The sequence below is a fragment of the Scyliorhinus torazame genome, chromosome 20 (genome assembly GCF_047496885.1).
Source record: "Scyliorhinus torazame isolate Kashiwa2021f chromosome 20, sScyTor2.1, whole genome shotgun sequence".
Lineage (NCBI taxonomy): Eukaryota > Metazoa > Chordata > Chondrichthyes > Carcharhiniformes > Scyliorhinidae > Scyliorhinus > Scyliorhinus torazame.
In genome coordinates this window covers 15,432,016-15,459,478 of record NC_092726.1, presented here as the reverse complement: position 1 = coordinate 15,459,478, position 27,463 = coordinate 15,432,016, and the positions used below count along the sequence as shown (strand labels likewise).

The following is a 27,463-nucleotide window of genomic DNA, read 5'->3' as shown; positions in this document are numbered from 1 at the left end:
TTTCCAGCGGCTCGGCATCTGACTGGGGCCCAGCTGAGTCCTGGAATCCAGCAAACCTCCAACTGCTGTTTGCCTTGGATGTTCCTGCCTCACCTGATTTGCACGAGCAACTGTGGTGCTCACCAGATTATGCCCCAGTAGCCTGTGCACTAACATTGCCCACTGAGGTGTGTGTCTCTGCACTGGTGGAAGGTGGGGGTGATAACTGTGGCCCTCCTGGATGCTGAAAGAGCGTGCAAGCTTCTCATTTGTCACTTTGGAGGTTGTGGATGGCAGACGGCGTACAGTGTAGGTCCAGCCACTTTGAGAGACATCGACAAGAATAAGTTACATCGATCCTTGGAAACAGCTGGCAAAGTTGGCACAGAAGCCCATCGGTGCCCCGGCCATTCCCTTGGGTGGAGGGGCACTCGGCAAGAACCTCGGCTGCTCTTGACACAAACTGCAGTGCAAGCCCTTGAATCTCCGCATTTTCATCTTCCGACACCCATTATGGAGGTCCGCCAGGATGGGACCCTGTCGCTCCTTTGGAACCATGATGCATGTCCCCCACAAGAGGATCCTGTCTTCGATGCTGAAATCCGTGATCTTCATTGCAAATACATTTAGATCACCGGGTAGTGTGCGATGCTGGGCCCCATACAGAACGATGAATCAAACTCTGGTGAGGTGAGGGTCTGTTTGGGTCCATGCTCACAACTGGGCTGCCATATGTGCGGAGTCTGCACATCCTCCCCGTGTCTGCGTGGGTTTCCTCCGGGTGCTCCGGTTTCCTCCCACAGTCCAAAGATGTGCAGGTTAGGTGGATTGGCCATGATAAATTGCCCTTAGTGTCCGAAATTGCCTTGGTGTTGGGTGGAGGTGTTGAGTTTGGGTAGGGTGCTCTTTCCAAGAGCCGGTGCAGACTCAAAGGGCCAAATGGCCTCCTTCTGCACTGTAAATTCAATGATGATCTATGATTAATCTAGGACAAAGGTTCGGCACAACATCGTGGGCCGAAGGGCCTGTTCTGTGCTGTATTTTCTATGTTCTATGACAGGCAAGTTGCCCATAAAGTGCAAGGCAGCAATGACCTTGTCGGTGCTGGAGGTTGTTGGCGGCCTGGTCAGTAGTGGGGGCCAACTCAAGGCGTCCACGTGCAGGACCTTTGTGTTGGGGCAGTGTTCCAACACGTACTCGTGAGCTGCCAGCAGCAAGGCCCACCTCTGAGTCTGAGCGGCTCCGATGGGTGGAAGTGCCCTGTCCTCGAGGTGTTTATGATCGGTTAGCCTGCAGACGTATTCATGAAACTTCTTGATGGCAAACACCACAGCTAAACCCTCCTTTTCAATGTTCATATAATTGAGGCTTTGACGAGCATCTGGGATGCAAAAGGAATCAGGTGCTTCATTCGATGGGCCAAGACTGCCCGAATACCATAGGACGATACATCGCAAGTGATGACTAGTGGCCTTGTGGGTTGAAATGGGTGAGTAACCGGGAAGGCATTTGTGAATGTCGTCTGCTGTGGTGGACCCCATGTCTAAACCTGGTCCATTTTCAGGAGCTGGTGCAATGGGGCCAACAGTGTGGCAAGGCCTGGGATGAACTGGTCGTAATAGTTGATTAGTCCCATGAACGTGATCCTCAATTAAGTTATAACAATTTACATTGTTCCTACTGCATCATATTATTCGAGTATCAGTAGGAATATGATTGGGGAAAAAAAATGACTGACTTTTGATTAAGTTGGACGGCAGGCAGTTGGCAGGATTTATTTAGTTCCTCCATCTGTAAGTTATAAATTTTCTGCTCACTGGTGTCCAAGTTTGTGCCTAATTCCAGAGTTAAAATTATTGGTCCAGAAAAATGTTGTGGGAATGGTTGAGGGCTGGGGGTGCGGGGGATTGATGGTGGTTTCAATTTTTTATTCTCTAGAATCAGCCCCCACCCCACCAACACTCCTCGATGGCAACAATCCTGTTGCTATTCAACATGATTGCTGTATTCAAGTCTTCAAATAAACCTGTTCTCTGATCCATCACTGCAACAGAGAGGATAGATTGCTTATCTGCAAAGTTAATTACATTTCCAATTAATGGGCAAATATTCATCTGCAGATGCTAAAGAAATTGTCGCTTGACTGTACTCATATTCTGGATTTTGATTTTATTTTTTAAAATAGTATGGACATGCTACAGTTGGTGGGACAGCCCATGTTCCCTTGGGCTGGGATCACTGGCATGGACTGGTAAGTAACCAAGTTGACTTCGTTTATCAGAATTTGAGTTGGGAGATTTTGAGTTGGGAGATTGTTTTAAGTAATGAGCTTAATTACTTTTGAAACTTTCAGTCACTGAAAATAAGAGTGTTTGACCTGTGTAATGTCTTCATTATTGCTTGAATAATTGTCCTCTTTGGGGAGCAAAATTCTTGTTATTAGAAACATAGAAAATAGGAGCTGGAGGAGGCCATTTGGCCCTTCAAGCCTGCTCCGCCATTCATTATGATCATGACTGATCATCCAAATCAATAGCCTAATCCTGCTTTCCTCCCACGTCCTTTGATTCCCTTCGCCTTGAGTGCGAAATCTAACTGCTTCAACTACTAACTGTGGCAATGAATTCCACAGGTCGACCACTCTGAATGAAGACATTTCTCCTCATCTCTGTCCTAAATGGCCTACCCTGTTTCAGACTGTGACCCCCTAGTTCTGAACACACCCACCATCGGGAACATCCTTCCTGCGTCTACCCTCTCGTCCTGTTAATTTTATAGGTTTCAATGAGATTCCCCATTCTTCTGAACTCTAGCAAATACAATCCAAATCAATTCAATCTCTTCTTATACGTCAGTCCCACCATCCCACCATTGTGTCAGTATGTTCGATATAGCATAAGTGACTGAAGTTTACGACAAAATCAACAAACTGAGAACTAACAAAGACCCACTGCAAGTACACACAAAGCATCTTAAAGATATGGTTTCCTCAACATTGCGTTATTTGTATTGTGGAAGAAATGGCAGGAATTTTTCTGTGAAGAAATTGCATGTTATTGTGCCAATATATCTGTAACCACCTTGTTGCTACATTTCAGTTAAAATGTATCCATTCTGTGTAAATGCCTTCCCCTTTCTCTGTGAAACTTCCCCTCCCCCATTTTCCAGCTACAAGTCCGATTGCTGTGTGCATAGAATTCTGCTGCACACTACATTTTGGTAATCCTTGCAATAGTTCATCTCTGAAGTTCCTTAATTCGAAATAATTTTTTTTAAAAATGGATGACAGATGTACTCTGATTTTTAATCCATCTGTATTTTAAAACAATCTCTCGAGGATTATAAGAAGCCTCTAAAATTGTTTATTTGACCACTAAGCAAAGTGGGAGTAGTGAGGTCATGAGTAAGGTTTCAAAGTTGCAGGAGTGTACCGGCAGGCAGGAATGTGGTTCAAAGTGTGTCTTCTTCAATGCCAGGAGCATCCGGAATAAGGTTGGTGAACTTGCGGCATGGGTTGGTACCTGGGACTTCGATGTTGTGGCCATACATGGATAGAGCAGGGAGAGGAATGGTTGTTGCAGGTGCCGGGGTTTAGATCGTTCAGAAAGCTCAGGGAAGGTGGTAAAAGAGGGGGAGGGGTGGCATTGTTAGTCAAGGACAGTATTACGGTGGCAGAAAGGACGTTTGATGAGGACTCTTCTACTGAGGTAGTATGGGCTGAGGCTAGAAACAGGAAAGGAGAGGTCGCCCTGTTGGGGGCTTTCTATAGGCCACTGAAAAGTTCCAGAGATGTAGAGGAAAGGATTGCAAAGATTATTCTGGATAGGAGCGAAAGCAACAGGGTAGTTGTTATGGGAGACTTTAACTTTCCAAATATTGACTGGAAACTCTATAGTTAGAGTACTTTAGATGGGTCTGTTTTTGTCCAATGTGTGCAGGAGGGTTTCCTGACACAGTATGTAGATAGGCCAACGAGAGGCGAGGCCATATTGGATTTGGTACTGGGTAATGAACCAGGACCGGTGTTAGATTTGGAGGTAGGTGAGCACTTTGGTGACAGTGATGACAATTCGATTACGTTTACTTTAGTGATGGAAACGGATAGGTATATACCGCAGGGCAAGAGTTATATTTGGGGGAAATACAATTATGATGCGATGAGGCATGACTTCGGATGGAGAGGAAAACTGCAGGAGATGGGCACAATGGAAATGTGGAGCTTGTTCAAGGAACAGCTACTGTGTGCCCTTGATAAGTATGTACCTGTCAGGCAGGGAGGAAGTGGTCGAGCAAGGGAACCGTGGTTTACTAAGGCAGTCGAAACACTTGTCAAGAGGAAGAAGGAGGCTTATGTAAAGATGAGACACGAAGGTTCAGTTAGGGCACTGGAGAGTTACAAGTTAGCTAGGAAGGACCTAAAGAGAGAGCTAAGAAGAGCCAGGAGGGGACATGAGAAGTCTTTGGCAGGTAGGATCAAGGATAACCCTAAAGCTTTCTATAGATATGTCAGGAATAAACAAATGACTAGGGTAAGAGTAGGGCCAGTCAAGGACAGTAGTGGGAAGTTGTGCTTGGAGTCCGAGGAGATAGGAGAGGTGCCAAAATGAATATTTTTCATCAGTATTCACACAGGAAAAAGACCATGTTGTCGAGGAGAATACTGAGATTCAGGCTACTAGACTAGAAGAGCTTGAGGTTCGTAAGGAGGAGGTGTTAGCAATTCTGGAAAGTGTGAAAATAGATAAGTCTCCTGGGCCGGATGGGATTTATCCTCGGATTCTCTAGGAAGCTAGGGAGGAGATTGCTGAGCCTTTGGCTTTGATGTTTAAGTCATCTTTGTCTACAGGAATAGTGCCAGAAGACTGGAGGATAGCAAATGTTGTCCCCTTGTTCAAGAAGGGGAGCAGAGACAACCCCGGTCACTGTAGACCAGTGAGCCTTACTTCTGTTGTGGACAAAATCTTGGAAAGGTTTATAAGAGAGAGGATGTATAATCATCTGGAAAGGAATAATTTGATTGGAGATAGTCAACACGGTGTTGTGAAGGGTAGGTTGTGCCTCACAAACCTTATTGAGTTCTTTGAGAAGGTGACCAAACAGTTGGATGAGGGTAAAGCAGTTGATGTGGTGTATATGGATTTCAGTAAAGCGTTTGATAAGGTTCCCCACGGTAGGCTACTGCACAAAATACAGAGGCATGAGATTCAGGAATTTAGCAGTTTGGATCAGACATTGGCTCGCTGGAAGAAGCCCAAGGGTGGTGGCTAATGGGAAATGTTCAGACTGTAGTCCAGTTACCAGTGGTGTACCATAAGGGTCTGTTTTGGGGCCACTGCTGTTTGTCATTTTTATAAATGACCTGGAGGAGGGCGCAGAAGGATGGGTGAGTAAATTTGCAGATGACACTAAAGTCGGTGGAGTTATGGACAGTGTGGAAGGATGTTACAGAGGGACATAGATAAGCTGCGAGGTGGCAAATGGAGTTTAATGCAGAAAAGTGTGAGGTGATTCATTTTGGAAGGAATAACAGGAAGACTGAGTACTGGGCTAATGGTTGATTCTTGGTAGTGTGGATGAGCAGAGATCTCGGTGTCCATGTACATAGATCCCTGAAAGAGACGGTTGTTAAGAAGCCGTATGGTGTGTTCGCTTTTATTGGTAGAGGGATTGAGTTTCAGAGCCATGAGGTCATGTTGCAGCTGTACAAAACTCTGGTGCGGCCGCATTTGGAGTATTGTGTGCAATTCTGGTCGCCGCATTATAGGAAGGATGCGGAAGCATTGGAAAGGGTGCAGAGGAGATTTACCAGAATGTTGCCTGGTATGGAGGGAAGATCTTATGAGGAAAGGCTGAGGGACTTGAGGCTGTTTTCGTTAGAGAGAAGAAGGTTAAGAGGTGACTTAATTGAGGCATACAAGATGATCAGAGGATTGGATAGGGTGGACAGTGAGAGCCTTTTTCCTCGGATGGTGATGTCCAGCACGAGGGGACATAGCTTTAAATTGAGGGGAGATGGATATAGGACAGATGTCAGAGGTAGGTTCTTTACTCCGAGAGTAGTAAGGGCGTGGAATGCCCTGCCTTCAACAGCAGTGGACTCGCCAACACTAAGGGCATTCAAATGGTCATTGGATAGACATATGGACGATAAGGGAATAGTGTAGATGGGCTTTAGAGTGGTTTCACAGGTCGGCGCAACATCGAGGGCCGAAGGGCTTGTACTGCGCTGTAATGTTATGTTCTAAATTATCCCAATTACCATCATGGGTCTGCTGTCCGCCCACAATACCAGAGACCTCCAGGGTCAGCCTAAGTACTCGTGTTCCTGATTCAGGGCCAAGTACGCAGCAGCACCAAATCTCATTCTCTGATGCAGAGTAACTCTAATGATGCACAACAAATCCTTGTTCCAAGAGAGTTCTGCCAAGTTTTGCAAGTTGTCCTGTTCTTGGGTACCATTAAAATTGGGGAGAGAAATGACAAAGCATTTAGGTGTTTGGTATCCTTCTTCAGATCAACATGTTTTTCTCAACCAGGTGATCACAAGAATGCAATTCTTTTACGCAGGTGGGAAACTCAAAATATTACAACTACACACTTTCTGTGAATGGTGCAGCTGAAAAGCATGGAGACAGCTACCAAAAGGACTATCTGACTGACCTAATAGTAAGACACATTTTCTCTCAAGTCTGTTAAAACTGGACTCGGCATTAATATTGAGATATATCATGGTTGCTGCAGAATTCTACTGTCAAAAGTCTGAAAATGGAACAAGCAGTTCAAAAAAAGCTCTTGAACCTTTTGTAATTGCACATTCGGCTGTCAGCGAAGGGAATATTTTCATCAAACATTTGTCAGAATATTGAAAAAAGATAGTTTTGCTAAAGCTTCCAAGTTGAATCCACTATTGGTATTTTTATCCTTGTACTGCCAGCCAGAAGGATGGAATAGATGGGTGTCAAGTGCTGTTTAAAATTGGGTCAATGAAACAATGTTGTTTTCAGTTTGCACACGGGCCAATATATCTGTTCATAGAATTCATAGAATCACCGAGTTTACATTGTAGAAGGAGGCCAATTGGCCCGTCAAGTCTCCACCAGCCCCTAGAAAGAGCACCCTACTTGAGCCCACACTTCCACCCTATCCCCATAACCCAGTAACCCAACCTAACCTTTTTGGACACCAAGGGCAATTTAGCATGGCCAATCCACATAACCTGCACATCTTTGGGACTGTGGGAGGAAACCGGAGCACCCGGAGTAGACACTGGGAGAATGTGCAGACTCCGCACAGGCAGTGACCCAAGCCGGGAATCGAACCTGGGACCCTGGAGCTGGAAGCAACAGTGCCAACCACTGTGCTGTCATGCTGCCCTGGGATCTCATGTGTATCTCTGCCACCAGAACGGTCAGTCGCAAACTGTCACCAGAAAAGAAAGATTATCGTCACTGTTGCTGACTGCCAGTTGGATATCCAGTTTTTGTGAACACAGAAGTTTCCAACTTCACCCCATTCCTTGTCATGTTGCATGCCACGCTGTAGGATATGAATGTTTCAAGTGAACTACTTGAAGTTGATTTTTTTAAGGGGGGGGGAAATAATTAGTTGTTAATCCGCTTGAAGTATAGAAAAGCTGCATGTTAATAATGGGTACAGCACAAAGCCTCTATACTGTTTATAACTGTCTCATTACTGAAGAGTTAAATACAGCAAACTACTGCAGGTGTGTGAAATCTGGTGCATCAGATTTGGCGATGTCTGTGCCAAGAGCAAGGTTGAGCTGACACTTCAGGGTTGTGAGGAAAAGTCATCATCGCTTTCACTCATCTTTCCATTTTTCCACATATATGCCACCTAACCTTAAGAGTTCCCAGCGTTTTGGTTTCTTTTACGGTTTTCCTTGATCCATGTTCCAAAGTGGAAAGTAGTCTGGTGGTGGAAAATGACTATCTGATCACTTTTCTACTTTTTGTACAGGCGAACCGCTCCATCGAATTTCTGAAGTCCAGGAAGTCTCATATTCCATTTTTCATGATGCTTTCAACTCCAGCATGCCATTCTCCCTGGACTGTAGCGCCACGGTACAGCAAGTCTTATAACATCACCAAAGCTCCACGTCATGGAAGTTTCAATGTTCATGGGAAGGTGAGTAGACATTGTAGCTTTGAGTCAGAGCTGCAAAACCAGCTGAGGTGAGAATTGAGTGTTCAAAATTTTGATGGGTTTCGATGGTGTCAATTCGAAGCACTGAACCTATAAAATTCCTGAGATGCTCACTAATCTGCCTTTTGTTTCACCATTTTTCTTTTTAAAATTAATTTTGCTTGTGAAACAAAAGCTGGCAGCAGAAGTATCAGTAATCTCCACTAGGTGGTGCCAGCAGCCATGATGGTTCTGATAGCAGCATCTAGGCTTTTTCAAAGTGGGGATCGCAACCCCAGGTGGGTCACAGGCAGGTGTAAAAAGGGTCACGGTGCACCTTGGAATTAACATGCATATCCCAACTACTGGATAAGATCAGCAAGTTGCAAATCAAAAAAGTGCCACAAAAATGGCTTTTGTGAAGGGAGAGAAGCATGGCCCAAGAGGGAGAAGCAGATTGGACTTGTCAGCTGACGAGACATTTTTTTCTAAAATATTTTTTTCAAATTTTTACGTATTTTCAACAACCCCCCCGCCCCTTACAGAAAAAAGAAAAACAACAAACACATAAAATAAATAAACATCTGACAACTACGAATGCCCCCCATTAAGCAATAATAAACACAGTAGAGAACACAAAGTACACCTCCCCCCCCCCCCCCCCCCCCCCCCCCTCCTCTGGGTTGCTGCTGCTGACCACCTCCTAACGCCCCGCTAGAAAGTCTAGGAACGGTTGCCACCGCCTGAAGAACCCTTGCACAGACCCTCTCAAGGCAAATTTTACCCTCTCCAGTTTAATGAACCCTGCCATGTCGCTGATCCAGGCTTCCACGCTCGGGGGCCTCGCATCCTTCCACTGTAGCAGAATCCTCCGCCGGGCTATCAGGGATGCAAAGGCCAGAATACCGGCCTCTTTCGCCTCCTGCACTCCCGGCTCGTCCGATACCCCAAATAGTGCTAATCCCCAGCTCGGCTTAACCTTGGTGTTCACCACCTTGGATATAGTCTTCGCAATACCCCTCCAGAACCCATCCAGCGCCAGGCACGCCAGAACATATGGGTATGATTTGCTGGGCTCCCCGAGCACCTCCCACACCTGTCTTCCACCCCAAAGAACCTGCTCGGCCTCGCCCCTGTCATATGCGCTCTGTGAAGAACCTTAAATAATATCAGGCTAAGCCTGGCGCAAGAGGAGGAAGAATTAACCCTACCCAGGGCGTCCGCCCACGTACCCTCGTCTATCTCCTCCCCAAGCTCCTCCTCCCATTTACCTTTTAGCTCCTCCACCGAGGTCTCCTCCTCCTCCTGCATCTCCTGGTAGATCGCCGAGACCCTGCCCTCTCCAACCCACACTCCCAAGAGCACCCTATCCTGGATCCTGAGTGCTGGAGGCAGCGGGAACTCCTTCACCTGCCGTTTTACAAACGCCATTACCTGCATGTACCTGAAGGCATTTCCGAGGGGAAGCCCGAATTTTTCCTCCAGCACCCCAAGATTCACAAACGTCCCATCTAAAAACAGGTACCCCGACCTTCTGCCCTGTGCCAGCTCGGGAACCCTCCATTCTCCCTGGGACGGACCGATGGTTCTCCCGGATCGGAAACCAAACCAAAGCCTCTACCTCACCCCTGTGGGGCCTCCACTGCCCCCAAATTTTGTCGCTGCCACCACCAGATTCGTGGTGTACCTAGTCAGCGGGAGCGGCAGCGGTGCTGTCACCAGTGCTCCCAGACTCGTGCCCACACAGGACGCCATCTCCAGCCTCTTCCACGCCGCCCCCTCCCCCTCCATTACCCACTTGCGTATCATCGCCACATTGGCAGCCCAGTAATACCCACACAGGTTAGGTAACGCTAACCTTCCTCTGTCCCTACTCCGCTCCAGAAACACCCTTCTCACCCTCGGGGTCTTTTTCACCCACACTAATCCCATGATGCTCCGACTGACCTGCTTAAAAAAGGTCCTTGGGGATCAGGATGGGGAGGCACTGGAATATAAAAAGGAACCTCTGGAGCACCGTCATCTTCACCGACTGCACGCTACCCGCCAAGGATAGGGGCAGCATATCCCACCTTTTAAACTCTTCCTCCATCTGCTCCACCAGCCTCGTCAAGTTGAGCTTGTGTAGGGCCCCCCAGCTCTTGGCCACCTGGATCCCCAGATACCGAAAACTCCTTTACACCCACTTCAGTGGAAGCTCGTCTGTTTCCCCTTCCCTGGTCCCCTGGGTGTACCACGAAGAGCTAACTCTTCCCCATGTTGAGCTTATACCCGGAAAGGTCCCCAAACTCCCTGAGGATCCGCATCACCTCCGGCATTCCCCCCACTAGGTCCGCCACATACGGTAACAGGTCATCAACATACAACAAAACCCGGTGTTCTCTCTCCTCCTCCTCACCACCCCCCCCCCCCCCCCTCCCTCCCTCACCCTCCTCGGACCAGCCCCCTCCAGTTCCTGGACTCCCTTCGAGCCTTTGTAGCCACGTTGAGGAGAGAGATTGGCCGATACGACCCACACTGTAATGGGTCCTTGTCTGGCTTCATGATCAGCGCCCTGGACATCGTCGGGGGTAGGGCCCCCCCTCCCTCGCCTCATTGAAAGTCCTCACTAATAGAGGGCCCAGCAGGTCTATGTATTCCAGTAAAATTCCACTGGGAACCCATCTGGCCCTGGTGCCTTCCCTGCCTGCATACTCTCCAGCCCTACCTGTGCCCTAAGCCCAGCCACCTGCTCCTCCTCCACTCTCGGGAACCTCAGTCGATCCAAAAATCGACGCATTCCCCCCCATCTCCGTCGGGGGCTCAGACGTATACAGCCCCTCATAAAAGTCTCTAAATACCCCATTTATTCCCACCGCACTCCGCACAGTGTTTCCCCCCCCCCCTTATCTCTCTTTCCCCCCCCCCCCCCCCCCCCAAATCTCCCTCGCTGTCTCCTGCTTCGGAAGCTGGTGTGCCATCCGGTTAGCCTTCTCCCCGTACTCATACACCTCCCCTTGCGCTTTCCTCCACTGCACCTCTGCCTTCTTGGTGGTCAACAGGTCGAACTCTTCCTGGAGGCTTCGTCGCTCCTTGAGTAGTCCCTCCTCGGGGACCTCTGCATACCTCCTATCCACCCTTAAAATCTCCCCCACCAATCTCTCCTCCTTTTTCTCCTTGTGGGCCCTAGTGGAGATTAGCTCTCCCCTAATCACCGCCTTCAGCGCGTCCCAGACCACCCCCACCTGCACCTCCCCATTAACGTTAGCCTCTAGATAGCTTTCAATACACTCCCGCATCCGCCAGCAAGCCCACATCCAGGCACCACAGCGGGCGCTGGTCCCTAGCTCCAGCTCCACCCAATGCGGGGCATGGTCTGAGATGGCTATGGCCGAATACTCTGTGCCCTCCACCCTCTGAATTAGTGCCCTGCTCATAACTAAGAAGTCTATCCGGGAGTAGGCTTTATGGACGTGGGGGAAAAAAAAGAAAATTCCCTGGCCCCCGGCCTGACAAACCTCCATGGGTCCACTCCTCCCATCTGGTCCATAAACCCCCTCAGCACCTTGGCCGCCGCCGGCCCCTTAATTGTGAAGGTGCTAGCTAAATGCAAATCTTGTTCTTTCCATAATTCAAACATTAATATCAACCTCGTGGCTCCCCTCTGCACTTTGAATATCTCCCTACTTTTATTGCACAGAAAGAGGCCCATCGTGTCTGTGCCAGCCATCAAGTGGGTCCGAAGGACAATAGTGGGTCCCGGGGGAAAAAGTTTGATAAATGCTGATTTAAGCACTTAATATTTAATTTTGAAGAGCTTGTGCCTGTAGCTGATTCAGGGCATTATTTGGGCAGAGGTGTAAAATAAGTAGCCTTTCATGTTATTTTTTACAACTTGATAGCCAAGTGCAAGGACCCAAAATAATGTTCGCATGATTGGGTTTAAAATTCAAAGACATAATTTGGTCCAAATATAATAGCAGCTGTTGAGTTACAACACGTTTCATTGTCTCCCACAGGATAAACACTGGCTGCTCCGACAACCTAAATCTCCGATGAAGAACACTTCTATCGAATTCCTGGACAATGTTTTCAGAAGAAGGTACTGGGGTGTAAGCTATTTTCAAAATCTAAGCCTGCTGTACACTGGGTGATGCAGTGGGTTCGACATTGCATTTTTCCTTTCAGTATTCAAATCCCGTCTGGACAGATGGGATAGAAATCTTTTAAGGGTGTTAGAGATCATTGGGAGAATGGGAAGGGGTCAGGGCAGTGGGGAGGCCTGATTACTGAAGTCTGAGTGGTGCTCAGGCTCCATCACAAACCATTACCACTAAATTGAGCTTGTTTTGACCCCCTAAGGGGTCAGAACCTATATTGCATCAGATTCCTGTCTTACACCTTGCAATACGAACTCCCCAGGTGATTTTGGGGGGTGGAGCTTCCTTCCAATTGGAGAAACCCTCAGGATCTAAACCCTGAACTGGGAGCAGTTTGCAAACTAGGACCCTGAGGGGAGTGCAGTCGAGAGTTATTGTATTGTGGAGTAGTAGAATAAACTTTGTTGTATCCTGTCCATCTGGCTACATGTGACGTACTTGCCTTTGGTCACAACATAGCTCATTCACTTGAGGCTGGATGTGTGACATCAGTACATTTTGTCAAATTAAAAACTCAGTTTGAAATCTGCAGCAAGTTTGGTGATACAGTATTTAGTATTTTGTCCCTAAGAATTGTTCAATTCTTGAGTAAACTGGGGTACAAGCGCCAAATAAAATTACAAGTAAGGAAAGTGGGTCCTGTCGTTAGTTATGACAGCAGTAATGTAAGAATGCAACAAAACTTCAGTCACTTCTTCATATAACTGACCAAGGTGGCCCAGAGTTTCATAATGATGCAGTTTTTGTGCTGCTGACTTCATCCCACAGGTTGTTGCGAGTTTAACCTGAGTTCTCAATGATTGGAGGACAGTGTATTCTTGAGTAGAAATAAATTGTTTGTAGCAGAGTTTAAATTTATTCAAATGAAAGGAAATGGCAAAATGAAATGGGACTAATTGGACAGTTCTTAGCAAGAGCCAGAACAGAACAAACACAATTGAGCAGTCTCCTACTGTGCGATATCACTTGTTACAATCCTGTTCGAGATTATTAATGTTCAAAGAGAAATTTAAACATCCAGTGATCAACTGAAGCAAATTACATCACAAAATTCCACAGTTTAAAGCAAATGAATGTTGCTATTCAGCAAACGAGTAAAGCAAACAACTGTAAATAAACGTTGGCTTGAATATTCAAACAAGTGGCAGTCACTGTTGAATTGCCACTCTGCTCTTATTTACTTGCCTTGTAGTGGAATGGCACACGTCCCCTGGACCTCTAAACCTCGAGACCTCGATGTGGAATGTACCTGTTCATGAATCTTTCCTTTGAACTGCAGGAACATTGGGAGAAGCCAGGTCCAGCCTCCTTTTTATGGACCTAGCTGCTGCATTCCAGTAACTTTAAATGTGTGTGTGTGTGGGGGCAGGGGCTCAAAAACTCTAGTTGGCAAGGAGGTTCAGTGGGCAAAGCTTGAGAGACTGGGATGCTGATGTTGCCCATCACCAGGGCCCATGCCACAAGACAGCCAGAGTTCATTGGCCAAGTTGCGCCTCAGTCAAGATGCTGTGTCCAAAGCAGCCAGTCCAGTGGATAAAGCATCCTGATTGACAATTTATTGTCGCTCTGAACAACAGCAATCATTGGCTGAATAGCAAGGCCTATTTTCCCCAGTCTGTCCTTCCTTGGACCGTGTTGCATCTCCATGTGAGGAATGTTCTTTGGAGCATCATTTCAGATCACAAGATAGCAAAATGCCCAGCTGTACCAACCAGAAAGTCATTCCTGAACCTATTACCTATGCCCAGACAGTGTGCAAGTGGGGCAGGGACCCCACCCAATCCCCAGCACTGTTCACTGAATCCCTGGACTGTTCCTGAATCTCGCACGTTTTCCTGTGAAATTTGTTTGAAGAGCAACCGACCCTAGAGCCACAATGTCCCAAGTACTGAGGCCACGGGTAAAAGCTAAACAGTTGAAAAACAGTGATTGGAACTGCGGCATGTGTAAGATTTCCCAGAGCACGTTCCAAGGCCTAGGATAATGCAAATGAGTTTCAGGCTCTGTTTCCCTGGGTTCACATATGGGTACACTACTTCACACAGGCAGTAATGCAGCCGTGTTGATTGGAACATCTCTAACTTTACTCTCCAAAAAGGCAAAGTTTATGGAGGTAGACAGCTGGGTGATAGCCTTCAACACAGTGTGTGTTCCCCTCCTCCCACATTGCTCCCAGTAACTCCCAGTAAACAGGTCAAGAAAAAATTAGATTCCTGCGTAATTCAGAAATCAGTTTCACGGTATAGCAGAGACATGAAAACATTGGCCGGGATTCTCCGACCCCCCAGTCGGGTACCGTTGAGTATGATAGCGGGCGGGAACTGCACTCGGCCCAGAAAGGCCGGCAACGTTATTCAAAGTTAATTGATCCACTTAACGAGGCCACAGGCGCTTCTCGCGCAATCTAAGGCTCGGCAGCTGATTCGTATGTGCCGCACTCGCCAGCCCCCGCGAACCAGGTCGAGCAGCACTTGGCCAAGCCAACCCCAGCCAGCTCGAATAAATGGTGCCCAGGAGAGCCCACGAGGGTCCCGGAGTGTCAGCCATAAGGGAGCCAGTGCTATCTGGGACGAGATGGAGGCAGCTGAGTGCGCTGAGACTGTGACCAGGAGGACAGGTCTCCAGTGCACGGGGGAGCATCGCCGAGGGTATTGACATCATGGTGCAAACCATGGGAAACCGCCAGGGTTGGCAGAGCCAGAGAATGCAGGGGCAGCTGGGGCTCTAACCAGCTGCCCCTCTGTCTCAAGGTGAACTCCAGGGCCATACGGCATCAACTGGGAGGAGGGGGTGCCGGGTGCCAACCTGGACCCATCCCATGGAGTGGCTAAAATGGCCACTAACTGTGCATGTGCTGTGACAAATGAGCCGGGACCTTTCGGCCTCTAACCAGAGGACGCCTGCCGGTGCATCGAAGGCCATGGGATGAGATGAGTAGTTGGCTGCCTCCACCTCGGATGTGAATCCTGGGGACACATTTGGACGTAGCGGTAGAGCTCGGAAGGCCAAGCACATCGAGGATCACTGAAGGCACCGCGGTGGGAGAGGGGGAAGGTGTGTGGCACCATCGGTAGGGTGGGGAATTGTAAAACACAATGGACACCTTTGTGCACAACCAGTTTGACGCCTCTGTCACTTTTCTTCAGCAATGCGGCCCCATCATACCGTTGAAAGCAGAAAACAAACCGACCTATGTCTATTGAACTTGCAAGCCAAGAAAGAACTTTTTAATTTTGTTTTGCTACTCTGTTACAGTCTGCTTTACACACAGGTGCTTTCCTCCGAAGTGTAAAACATGTCCTTATTGTTGTCAAGTTCATGAAGATTTGATTTATGATGTAACTGATGCATAGAGTCAGAGAACCTTGTTTAACATTGCTCATGAGGAGGGTCCCTTAACAGTTGTGCTGGTTCATTCTGATGTGATTTTTAAGGGTCTGGCACTTCAATACATGCTGGGCTAGTTCAGTAAACAATGTTTCATCGATTCGTGCAACAGAATGCAATCACTCACTTTTGCAAGCTGAACAAGTTATTTTTACAGAGTTGATCAAGTGAGACATGATTTGCACATGATGAGGCAGACTATTATTTTTCTAAAGAGAAACAAGAATACATACTTAAAGCAAAGGAAGATATAGTGCTATGGGCAGAGTAAAATGAGATTGACTTTCAACTGTTCTAGAACAACATGAGTCAGCAAAGACACGAGTGTAATTTTAACTACACCCCCCCCACCCCCCAATCCTCTTCAAAAGTAAGATCTTTACAAATCTCAATGAATTTGGTCCCAAAACTCTGGCTTCAATAAAGGTAGTTGGTGGGAAGGAAAAAACATTTGTTGAAAGAGGCAGCGAGCCTCCAGTTTGACAGAATTGCTATTTTCAACCTATGGAGGTTTGACTTTCCAACGGATTGGGACCCCAACAGGTTTATTTTTTTTTTTTAAATAATGAGAAGGGCCAACTCGCTTGCAACATTGTTTGAGTCAGGAGGAGAGGGAGTGTTTCCTCCAGGCCCAACAAGCTAACCTCGTACCTGTTTCCTCCACCCGGGTGATCTGTTTTTTTCATCAGTCAACTTCCAATTTCCCCGCATCCATGCTCTCCAACTTGTCAAATTATAGAATCCTACAGTGTAGAAGGAGGCCAATCAACCCATCGAGTCTGCACCGATATCCGCTCTCTGGCTGCTTTCCCACCTTAGTTGACAGCCAACCTGTCAATCATATTTTCAAGGCCTCGTGGGGTTAATTCCTGCAAAATGTCTGGGGAAACCCTTGCGTCAGGTTTTCCCAACCAGAAATCTTCAACGGGAATTGGGTCAGATGGCCTAATATCTTTGAATCACTGCATTTCTTCCTGTTCCCTGCAGGTGGCAGACTTTACTTTCTGTGGATGATCTAGTGGAAAAGGTGATCAATGAACTGGAGAAAGTGAAGGAGCTGAACAACACGTACATCTTCTATACGTCCGACCATGGCTATCACACAGGTACGTTTTCAAGTAAAGCTTTTGTGGCATTACTCAGTTCCATTTTATTTTAGTGTGAATCTAAGGCTATAATATGACCCTGCCTTATCTCTCTGTCACTGGTTTTGCAACAATAGTGAAGAGCTTTTTTGATGTAGTGTGTGACTCAGACCATTCACATGATGTAATACATGATGGAGCAGGTTGCGTGCTATGTAAATTATTCCTTTTGCACTTGGTGAGCGTGATTGAACTCCCAAGGTTGGAAGCAGCTGTAGTGTCTACTTTCCCCCGAGAGCATAGGGAGAGCATTATTTCACCCTGGCTGGCTGTAGTGGGTTAGCACTGCAGCCTCACGGCGCCGAGGTCCCAGGTTCGATCCCAGCTGTGGGTCACTGTCCATGTGGAGTTTGCACATTCTCCCCGTGTTTGAGTTGGTTTTGTCCCCACAACCCTCTTTATTTTTGTTCATTTTGGTCGTCTGTACTTTCCCCACCAGGGAGAGCGGGAGCGAATCCCACCTCTGCAGCACTCTTTATCTCATCCACTAGACTTGACAGGTTTTACTTGTGGATCCGTATTCAGTCATGGGCTTTTTGGATCCCCAGGTATCAGGATTTGGCTTGGATCAGACGTTAACGGCTGCTTCCCTGGCTCTGATCCATCCCCCGCAAGTTTACAGGCAAGATTTCACCCTTGAGATGATTGTTATCACTAAGGAGGTAGTGATGGGCAAGCTAATGGGGCTAAAGGTAGACTCGTCTCCTGGCCCTGATGGAATGCATCCCAGAGTGGTAAAAGAGAAGACTTGGGAAATTGCAAATGCACTAGTGATAATTGACCAAAATTCACTCGACTCTGGGGTGGTCCCGGCGGATTGGAAATTAGCAAACGTGACACCACTGTTTAAAAAAGGAGGTAGGCAGAAAGCGGGTAATTATAGGCCAGTGAGCTTAACTTCGGTAGTAGGGAAGATGCTGGAATCTATCATCAAGGAAGAAATAGCGAGGCATCTGGATGGAAATTGTCCCATTGGGCAGACGTAGCATGGGTTCATAAAGGGCAGGTCATGCCTAACTAATTTAGTGGAATTATTTGAGGACATTACCAGTGCGGTAGATAACGAGGAGCCAATTAATGTGGTATATCTGGATTTCCAGAAAGCCTTTGACAAGGTGCCACACAAGATTGCTGCATAAGATAAAGATGCATGGCATTAAGGGTAAAGTAGTAGCATGGATAGAGGATTGGTTAATTATTAGAAAGCAAAGAGTGGGGATTAATGGGTGTTTCTCTGGTTGGCAATCAGTAGCTAGTGGTGTCCCTCGGGGATCAGTGTTGGGCCCACAACTGTTCACAATTTACATAGATGATTTGGAGTTGGGGACCAAGGGCAATGTGTCCAAGTTTGCAGACGACACTAAGATGAGTGGTAAAGCAAAAAGTGCAGAGGATACCGGACGTCTGCAGAGGGATTTGGATCGATCAAGTGAATGGGCTCGGGTCTGGCAGATGGAATGCAATGTTGACAAATGTGAGGTTATCCGTTTTGGTAGGAATAACAGCAAAAGAGATTATTATTTAAATAAAATGTTAAAACATGCTACTGTGCAGAGAGACCTGGGTGTGCTAGTGCATGAGTCGCAAAAAGTTGGTTTACAGGTGATTGAGAAGGCGAATGGAATTTTGTCCTTCATTGCTAGAGGGATGGAGTTTAAGACTAGGGAGGTTATGCTGCAATTGTATAAGGTGTTAGTGAGGTCACACCTGGAGTATTGTGTTTAGTTTCGGTCTCCTTACCTGAGAAAGGACATATTGGCGCTGGAGGGTGTGCAGAGGAGATTCACTAGGTTAATCCCAGAGCTGAAGGGGTTGGGTTACAAGGAGAGGTTGAATATACTGGGACTGTACTCGTTGGAATTTAGAAGGATGAGGGGGGATCTTATAGAAACATATAAAATTATGAAGGGAATAGATAGGATAGATGCAGGCAGGTTGTTTCCACTGGTGGGTGAAAGCAGAACTAGGGAGCATAGCCTCAAAATAAGGGGAAGTAGATTTAGGACTGAGTTTAGGAGGAACTTCTTCACCCAAAGGGTTGTGAATCTATGGAATTCCTTGCCCAGTGAAGCAGTTGAGGCTACTTCATTAAATGTTTTTAAGATAAAGATAGATAGTTTTTTTAAGAATGAAGGGATTAAAGGTAGTGGTGTTAGGGCTGGAAAGTGGAGCGGAGTCCACAAAAGATCAGCCATGATCTCATTGAATGGCGGAGCAGGCTCGAGGGGCCAGATGGCCTACTCGCGCTCCTAGTTCTTATGTTCTTATTTGGGTTGCATTTGTAACCTGAGAACGCTTGGAACTATTCCTTCCATGCTGAATAGTGGATTTGAGATGTAGAGAAGCAGGTCATCTGCATAGAGTGAGACTGTGCTCCCTGCCTTCCCTCTGGATGCCTCTTCACTCCTTCGCTGATCTGAGAGTGATGGTCAGTGGCTCAATTGCCAGGGCAAATAGCAGATGGGCGAATGGGCATCCCTGCCTCGTGCCTCTGTGCAGCTGGACGTATTCAGAGCTGGCAGCGTTGATCTGTACGCTCACCATGGGAGTGCTGGACAGTAGTTCCACTCACAAGATGAACCCTGGCCTAAACCCAAGCTGCTCCAGTACCTCCATGAGGTACTCTGTTGAAGGCCTTCTTTGTGTCCAGGGAGGTGATCACTTCTGGTGTCACCTCCCTGGGTGGGGTCATGATTATGTTTGGCAGACGCCTGATATTGCCATTAGTTGCCTGCCCTTGACCAAGCCCGCCTGATGCTCCGCGACTATCTCTGCACGCAACTCTCCAGTCGCCTCGCCATGGCCTTCGGCAGAACTTTGGCATCAGTGTTTAGGAGTGAGGTAGGTCTTTGTGACCCGCACTCCTTCGGGTCTTTGTCCTTTTTAATGGTCAGTGAATAGCAGGGTCCTCTCGATAGCAGATGCGGAGCCAGTGCTGTCGCAAATTTTTTTCCAAGTCCACCGGGAATCCATTGGGCTCTGGCGCCCTCCCCAACAATATGGAGTTGAGACTCCATGATGTCCCGCAGTTCTAGTGGTGCTTCTCGTCCCTGCTTTTCCTCCCCCACGACTGGTATGTTATGACCGTTTCATCTTCGAGTCCCCCTCCGGAGGCTCGGAGGTGTACAGCTCACTGTAGTAATCACAAAAGCCTCATTAATCTGGTGAAGCGCTGAGACTAGCTTGCCACTCCCACTCTTTACCTCAGCTATTTCCCTCGTGGAAGCCTGCTTTTTAAGCTGGTGTGCCCGTCAGTGGCTCATGCTCATAAAAGGTTCTCTGTGCCCGGCGGAGCTGATTCACTGCGTTCCTGGTGGAGAGCAGATCAAACTCCATTTTAAATTTTTTCCTCTTCGTCAGCACCTGGAGTACCATCGGTCCACAATATGGAGTTGAACAGCTGCTGCCTAGCCACCTTCTCCTTCCTGTCCCCGAGAGCTCTATACGCTATTATCTCTCCCCTTATCATCGCCTTCAATGCCTCCCGGAATGTAGAGGGTGAGACCACTCCATTCTGCTTGCCGGATACATACCCGATGATGGCTTATGACATTTTCTCACCAAATGCCTTATCGGCGAGGAGGGCTGTGTCCCGACCCTTCTCCAACCTCACATTTGTGTAGTGTGTTCGGAGATTGTTATTGGGGAGTTTTCCACCCCTGGAAGCATCAATTTTCTCACTACAAAGAAATCAACTTGGGTGTAAATTTTGTAGACCTGGGAGAGGAAGGAGAACTCCCTTTCCCTTAGGTGTGCAAACCTCCCCAGCCCTCTGGTCTGGTCCATAAAGGGGCTCAGTTCTATTGCCTTGTCTGATTGTTTCTTACTTTTTGGGGCGGGAGTTATCTGTCCATGAGTCCTGTACAGAGTTCAAGTCTCTCCTATGATGAGTCGATGGGAGTCTAGGTCAGGGACCTCTGCCATGATCTTTTTGATAAAGTCTGCATTGTCCCAGTTCGGGGCATATATATTCACAAGTGCCACCAGTGCCCGTTTTGGACACTGGTGACCATTACATACTGTTTCCCCCCCCCCCCCCCCCCCCCCAGGTCCGTCACCAACCTCGTTGAGGTAAATATGGTCCTCCTACTGAACAGCATGGCCACTCCCCTAGCTCTTGTCCCTCAGTAAGTTTGATACGTCTGTCATATCCAACCCTTTCTGACCCTCAGTCGATCCTTCTCCCTCATACCTATGTCGGCCCTCATCTTTTCCAAGGGGGGCGAAGGCTCGGGATCTTTTCACTCTGACGTTAAGTTCCCTGACATTCCAGCTGACTATCCTGATGGGGAGTTTCTGTCTTTCTTTTTCTCTCTTTCCCCACACCCCCCCCCCCACACCCTGCCGTGGGGTCAGCCAAACTCAACATGTGGATGTGCCCCTGCGCTGAGGTTTCCATTTGTCTGGGGGCCATCCAAGATGGCTGCCGTTGACTTCTTGTTCTAGCCAACTCCATGTGCAACCTGTTGTAACCAACCTCCCCTTCCCCTTGATCTGGTGTCTTGCTTCCCCCCCCCGCCCCCCCCCTCTGCCAAGCACTACCTCCCCTTCCCTTTTGGGAGTTGTGCCGCGACCCCCCTCTCCTCTTACTTCCAGCATGGTGATCATTTCCTCCCCCCCCCCCCCCCCCCCCCCGCCAACCCCATCCTTCAGGAGTGACTCCCCCACCCTTTCTGTAATCTATCAACCCCACCTCTTGGTGCCCTTTTGCCTTGTGCCTCCCAGGACACGCTGTTGTTGGTAAATGAGGGGACATTATCATCGTCAACGGTCCATGTCTGTCCATTACTGTTGCTGTTCTCCCAGCCCATTCTTGCTCTTATTCTCCCGGAGCAGTGAAATAGTGTTCTCTATTTTTGTAAGTCACCCAAAGTCTTTCTGGGTACAGCATCCTGAACCATATATTGCTCCTAAAGCGAGCTGCCTTGGCTCCATTGAATCCATTGGATCGTATGCCCTTCCCACTTCCTTTTCCAGTTCAAAATCTGTTCTATGTCCTGGAATTGGTGGAGCTTGGGCGTTAATCACCCATGATGAAGCCTTGCGCCTCTGCTGCAGTGACCTGCGGATCCTGTCCACCTCCGGGAGTTTGAGGAAGCTTTGTCCCCTGACCAGCTTTCCCAACATCACAAGGTTCTGGCGGCAGACCAGTTTTTCTGGTCTTCCACCTTCCCTTTGAGTGCTCCCTGAGCCGCCACCAACATTGCCACCTCTGTTTGGAGTGAAGTGATCCGATCATTCTGGTCTGTGGCTGCTTTCTCTGGTACCCGCAACTTCACCTCCTGCATCTCCAGTTACTGTTGTGTCCTCTCCAGCCCTCCTTGAAGGGGGCCAACGCGCCTGCGACTGCCGACTACAGCGTTGCCATGAGGTCCTCCGTAATGGAGTCCCTAAGGTTTAGGAGTTCTCGTGTCAGGAGCTCCATCCATTACCTTGGAGGGAGGGCCAACGATTGCATTGGTGACTCTGCTCGACCTACCGTGTCCTGCTCTGCCTCGCTCCTCGTGTCTGTGGCCTCGGGGCATTCCTCTCCTGGCTCTTATTGTTTTTGTTGTCCTTTCTGCAGTTTGCTGGTTGAGGGCATTTCTTCAGGTGCTTTGTTTCAGCGTGAGGAGCGGGGGTTGTTTGCTTAGTGACCTATTTTCGGGTCAAAAGTACCTAGGTTGGAGTCTCTAGGGGGGAGAGCCACCTTTCACGCGATTGTTCGGAACATCCCTGCCACCGGAAGTCCAGGATCTTTTTTAGTCCTGTGTTTTACTCCTTAGAGGTATAGACCAGCATTCCACATCGCCTTTTTAAAATTAATTTCTGTACCATTTGACATTTTAATCTATGTCGTCGGCCCTTTTTGACTCTTCAGACTACCTGTTTCTAGCTTTTCACCATGTTTTAAAAAAAATTTTTTTTTAATAGCCAGTGCTATCAATTCTGGATTCAAAATGGATGACCTCACATTTGCCACAATTTTGTCCATTCATTGAATGTAATTTATGGTTCCATTAAAACTGCTTGCAATGCCACCTATCTTTTTGACATCAGTAAATTTGGGTACGTGGCTCTCTCTCCACGTTTATTAATAAGCAGAGTGAACATTTGAGGCCACACAACAAATCCATGTTGAGCATCCAAAAGCAGCTATTGATCATTACTTCATCTGTTTGCAGGGCAGTTCTCTCTCCCCATTGACAAACGGCAGCTTTATGAGTTTGATATTCGAGTACCATTGCTGGTCCGTGGACCAGGCATCAAAGCCAAACAGACCATCAAGGTACGTGCTCGCTCCCAGCGAGGCAGTTGACACATGAACTGAGGCAAAGAACATGATACATCTACAAATCCAGACAGTGGCAATCATTGGAACAGGATGCCAAAAGGAAACCTGCTTTGAATAAAGAAAGCTTGCTTTTCTGTAGCACCTTCATCACTCGGCCACCCCAGCAAATGAAGCAGTTTAGAAATGTATTTTACCACCCTGTCGCACCTGGTGCTGATCCCATTGCATCAGGGGCAGAGCGGGAGCGGCCCAAGAGAGTATTTCACCAGATGCTGAACCGTTCACTATGTACCCGATTTGCTGGACCAAGCGTGATCTGGATCACGCCCTCACTCGGCATGATCCAGATAATATGTGCAGCCCATTTGAAGCTGCATTCTCCCGGCAGTCACTGGCAAGGCCTCAATTGGGCATGGACTAGTACTGGTCTCCACAAATGGGTACCCTGATGCCCACCAGGATGTATGAGTGTGAGGCCAGGTCACACATGTCTGAGTGGGGGGGGTTCATGTGGGTTTTGCTTGGAGAAGAAAAGTTGCCCTTCTGGGGTCGAGGGTTGGGGATTTTGCCCATGTCTGTGGGGGGTCAAGATGTCTGTGGCTGAGGGACCCTCAACCTCACTTCGAGAACTGGGCACCCTTTAAAAATGGCACCCTGATCTCTGAGGAGCCGGTCACTGCAGAAAAAAATTGTATTAGATTTACCGGTGAGAAACTCCCCCAAAAACATTACTGTGTGGGTGAATACTGTTTTGGATCGCACCAAAACACCCAGTGCGAACCACCCTGCCCAAAATTACACCATTTTTTGGGAGAATCGCACCAGTTGGCACTGTTGGGGAAATTTAATTTGTAGCTGGTAAAAGATCTCATAACAGCAATTGATAGGTGACCAGATAATAAAAGGCTGGAAATTTTGAGGCAGATAGCAAGAGACAGGAAATTTCTCTACTCAGTCAAAAAACACAAAGTGGAAACCTTTGCTGGAGGGAAGTGAGTTCGAAGAGGAGTCGGGTTACATTGGCTTCTTGGTGCCAGAGTGCGTTGTTTAAAAGGCCCACCTTCATGCGTTGGGAATTTGATCCTAGTTATAATAACAGTAAGGCCCTCCAGCTTTAAACCCCCCCCCCCCCCCCCCACACACTGACACACACATCCTTGCCTTGCCATGCCTTCCACCCACATCTTGCCCACGACCCCAGCTGTTTGAGCACTCCAGTGGATGTCTCGGCTCTCAGACAAATGTCATTATATTTTCTATGCTGAGGGTCCAGACATCCAGTTCAATGCTAAATCATAGAAAATATTGCTTGTTTGACAGCTCTCGCTTTCTGATTTCTTCTCTCAATTTTACAATCTTAATTTACACAAAATGAAGTGGTTTCAATGCTTGTAGTTTCTACTGTTGATAGTTTAAAGGATTGATGCTCGATCAATAACTCCAGAAGCGAGATTGGAGACAATTGAAGGCTTTATTACCCTAGATGTTTCCCCCAGCAGTGCAGGTACAGAAGGCAGCTGGTGGGGAGACACGGGCTCTTATACTCCGCCTTACTGGGCGGAACCAGCAGGCAGGCTTCACCAATAAAAACAGTACCTCCTACACCAATGGTCTTACACCTAACAGGGTACCATAATATCTCTAATACCGACTACCACAAGGATCTGGATGATTAACACTATTATTGGGTGTATTAAAAGCAATTTTTATTTATTACTTGTTTTAATCTTTCTGAGTAGATCCTCTTGTTAGTTTGGGTTCATTGGCTCTAGTGAGTAAATGGGCATATGGAAGTGCTATAGCTTAGCATTTAAGGTATGGGAAGCCATGAAGGGTGGGTAAGGGGGCATAAAATGATATACATAGATATATACATAGAATTTACAGTGCAGAAGGAGGCCATTCGGCCCATCGAGTCTGCACCGGCTCTTGGAAAGAGCACCCTACCCAAGTCCACACCTCCACCCCATCCCCATAACCCAGAAACCCCACCCAGCACTAAGGGCAATTTTGGACACTAAGGGCAATTTAGCATAGCCAATCCACCTAACCTGCACATCTTTGGACTGTGGGAGGAAACCGGAGCACCCGGAGGAAACCCACGCAGACACGGGGAGAATGTGCAAACTCCGCACAGACAGTGACCCAGCGGGGAATCGAACCTGGGACCCTGGAGCTGTGAAGCAATTGTGCTAACCACCATGCTACCGTGCTGCCCATGGGTGAGACCTCTCCAGCTTGCCTTTCAAAAGTTTCTCTCATCCAGACTCTGGCTCACAACATCTGAGCTTCATGAGCCACGAGTCCTTTAAAAGCTAACCTTAGTGCATGAAAATTGCAAAGGACTAGGACACACCAATCGCCACAATTAAGCCAGCCAGGCCAGAAGTGCAGGATGTAGCCTCATAATGGTCCTGATTGGGTACCAGCTGCTATTTTCTCCCTGACTCAATGAAAATCCAGCCCCATGTCTTTTGTGTTTGATGACTAAGAGAGAGGTAAATACATTGCCAGAAACTAAATTGTTTTAGTTTCTGGGCTTTGTACTGTATTTGGGAGGAAATCAGCCATGCAACTGAATTCCATCTTTTTTATCTGATTGCACAGGAACCCATATTGAATATAGACCTGGCCCCCACATTCTTGAATATTGCTGGATATGATGTATTGCAAAGCATGGATGGCAAATCTTTCCTTCCCCTGATGGTGAGTAGAATCTGCCTTTACTCCCATTGACTCTTTAGAAGTGATATGATGAAACTGCTTGTTCCATTTGTGCTGATTTCATTGACTATGAGAAGCGACAATGCAAAAGTAGCCATAACGCCTCAGATCTTGAAAGAGACTGTGTCTACATGCAGTACATGGACAACAAGGAGGCTTGAGCTGAATGGCAAATGGTACCACAATCATCTGCAGTAAGAGAGTTGAACCATCTCCCCATGACGTTCAGTAGCAGTCCCATAATTGAATCACCACCATCCATATCATGTTTGATCAGAATCTGAACTGGACCAGCCCGATTAAATGTACCAGCTACAAGAGCAGATCAGAGCTAGGTATTCTGCAGTGAGTTACTTCAACTGCTTGCAAGTCACCAATAGCTGTGAGTAATGAGGTACCCTCAATAATGATGCTTGGAGATTAAACTGTAAAGAAGGTTTTATTAGGCTAATAACTATGCTACAGATTTGGACGAGAGCTGACTGCTATACAGACCATGAGGCAGGCCTTTATGTATGGCTCCCAGATGGGCGGAGCCAGAGGCGGAGTCCCCAGGGTTCCAAGCCTGGTCTTAAAGGGGACATCACCTTGCATGATGATCAGGCAGTAACCGTTCATCACAAGTAAACAATTGCCTGGATGAGTGCAGGTCAACATGATCTGGGCCGCTTGATTGGCATCTCATCCACATCAAACATTCGCTTCCACCACCAGTGCATGTGTACCAACAACTCAGCAAGGCTTTTTCAACACCACCTTTGGAAAATCGCCACCTCTTAAGTACAACTTATCTTGTATTGCTTTCCTTTATCCTCACTGGGTCAAATTACTGGAAGTTCCTACTTTGTTGAAGCACTGTCCCACATGGACTGAAGCAGTTCAGGAAGGGTCACCACCATATCACGGACAATAAATGGCAGCCTTGTCCTGATACCCACATCCATGATTGAGTTTTAAAAAGAATATATTTAAGTATTTTACCAAAATGGATAAATGAATGCAGTGTTGCCCGATTCCTCTGATTTGTTTGATGACTTGCAACACAATTGGTCATAACACAGCTGAGCTTCAAGAAGGAATAGGTTAAGTGATGTTATCCACTCTTTTTATGTTAAGGTCAAAACTGTTCTGCACTGGTGACAATGTATGGCTATGGAAACAACCCTCTTTTTATCCTTTATAATTTAATAAAAGCTGTCATGGAATTCTCTTCTGGGAAGAATGGGTGCTGTCCATTTATATTGGTCTCCATCCACATGTACTTTCAATGACCCTTCGTTTAGAGCAAGAATGCTCAGGTTGCTGAATATATGTGCCACTGAGATTGCAAATTTCCCAAGATAATCATGTTTCGTCGTACACTGAACCACTCTTACAATAAAGTTCTACTCCAATGAAGTTCTGTGGAAGTACTGATGGATTGAATATACTTGGTCTGTTATTTCTACATTTGTCTGTTTCAAGACATCTTGCCTATGGTGGAGCTGTGAAACTGCTTTTGGAAGCTTGATTAAATCCTCACTGTCATTTTAGATGAAGAAAAGATCATCCTTCAGGAGGCCTTAAATTTCTGGGTTGACCATGATTCCGATGTCAGGAGCAGAAAGTTCAAGAAAAGAACAATGCAAATGCTATCTTCCGCTGACGATGTGTGCTCAACATGGCCTCATAAC

At 47.3% G+C, this 27,463-nt stretch overlaps 1 protein-coding gene across 1 annotated transcript in view; it reads left to right on the top strand.

Annotated features, from left to right (window-relative positions):
• gnsb (glucosamine (N-acetyl)-6-sulfatase (Sanfilippo disease IIID), b) overlaps window positions 1–27,463 on the top strand; it is a 59,755-nt gene that overhangs the window by 26,006 nt on the left and 6,286 nt on the right. Inside the window, exons 4-10 of the mRNA XM_072485763.1 lie at window positions 2,165–2,230; window positions 6,547–6,645; window positions 7,957–8,124; window positions 12,120–12,202; window positions 16,635–16,753; window positions 22,957–23,060; window positions 25,674–25,772. Coding sequence (XP_072341864.1) covers window positions 2,165–2,230; window positions 6,547–6,645; window positions 7,957–8,124; window positions 12,120–12,202; window positions 16,635–16,753; window positions 22,957–23,060; window positions 25,674–25,772 — 738 coding nt within the window. The remainder of the gene's footprint in view (window positions 1–2,164; window positions 2,231–6,546; window positions 6,646–7,956; window positions 8,125–12,119; window positions 12,203–16,634; window positions 16,754–22,956; window positions 23,061–25,673; window positions 25,773–27,463) is intronic.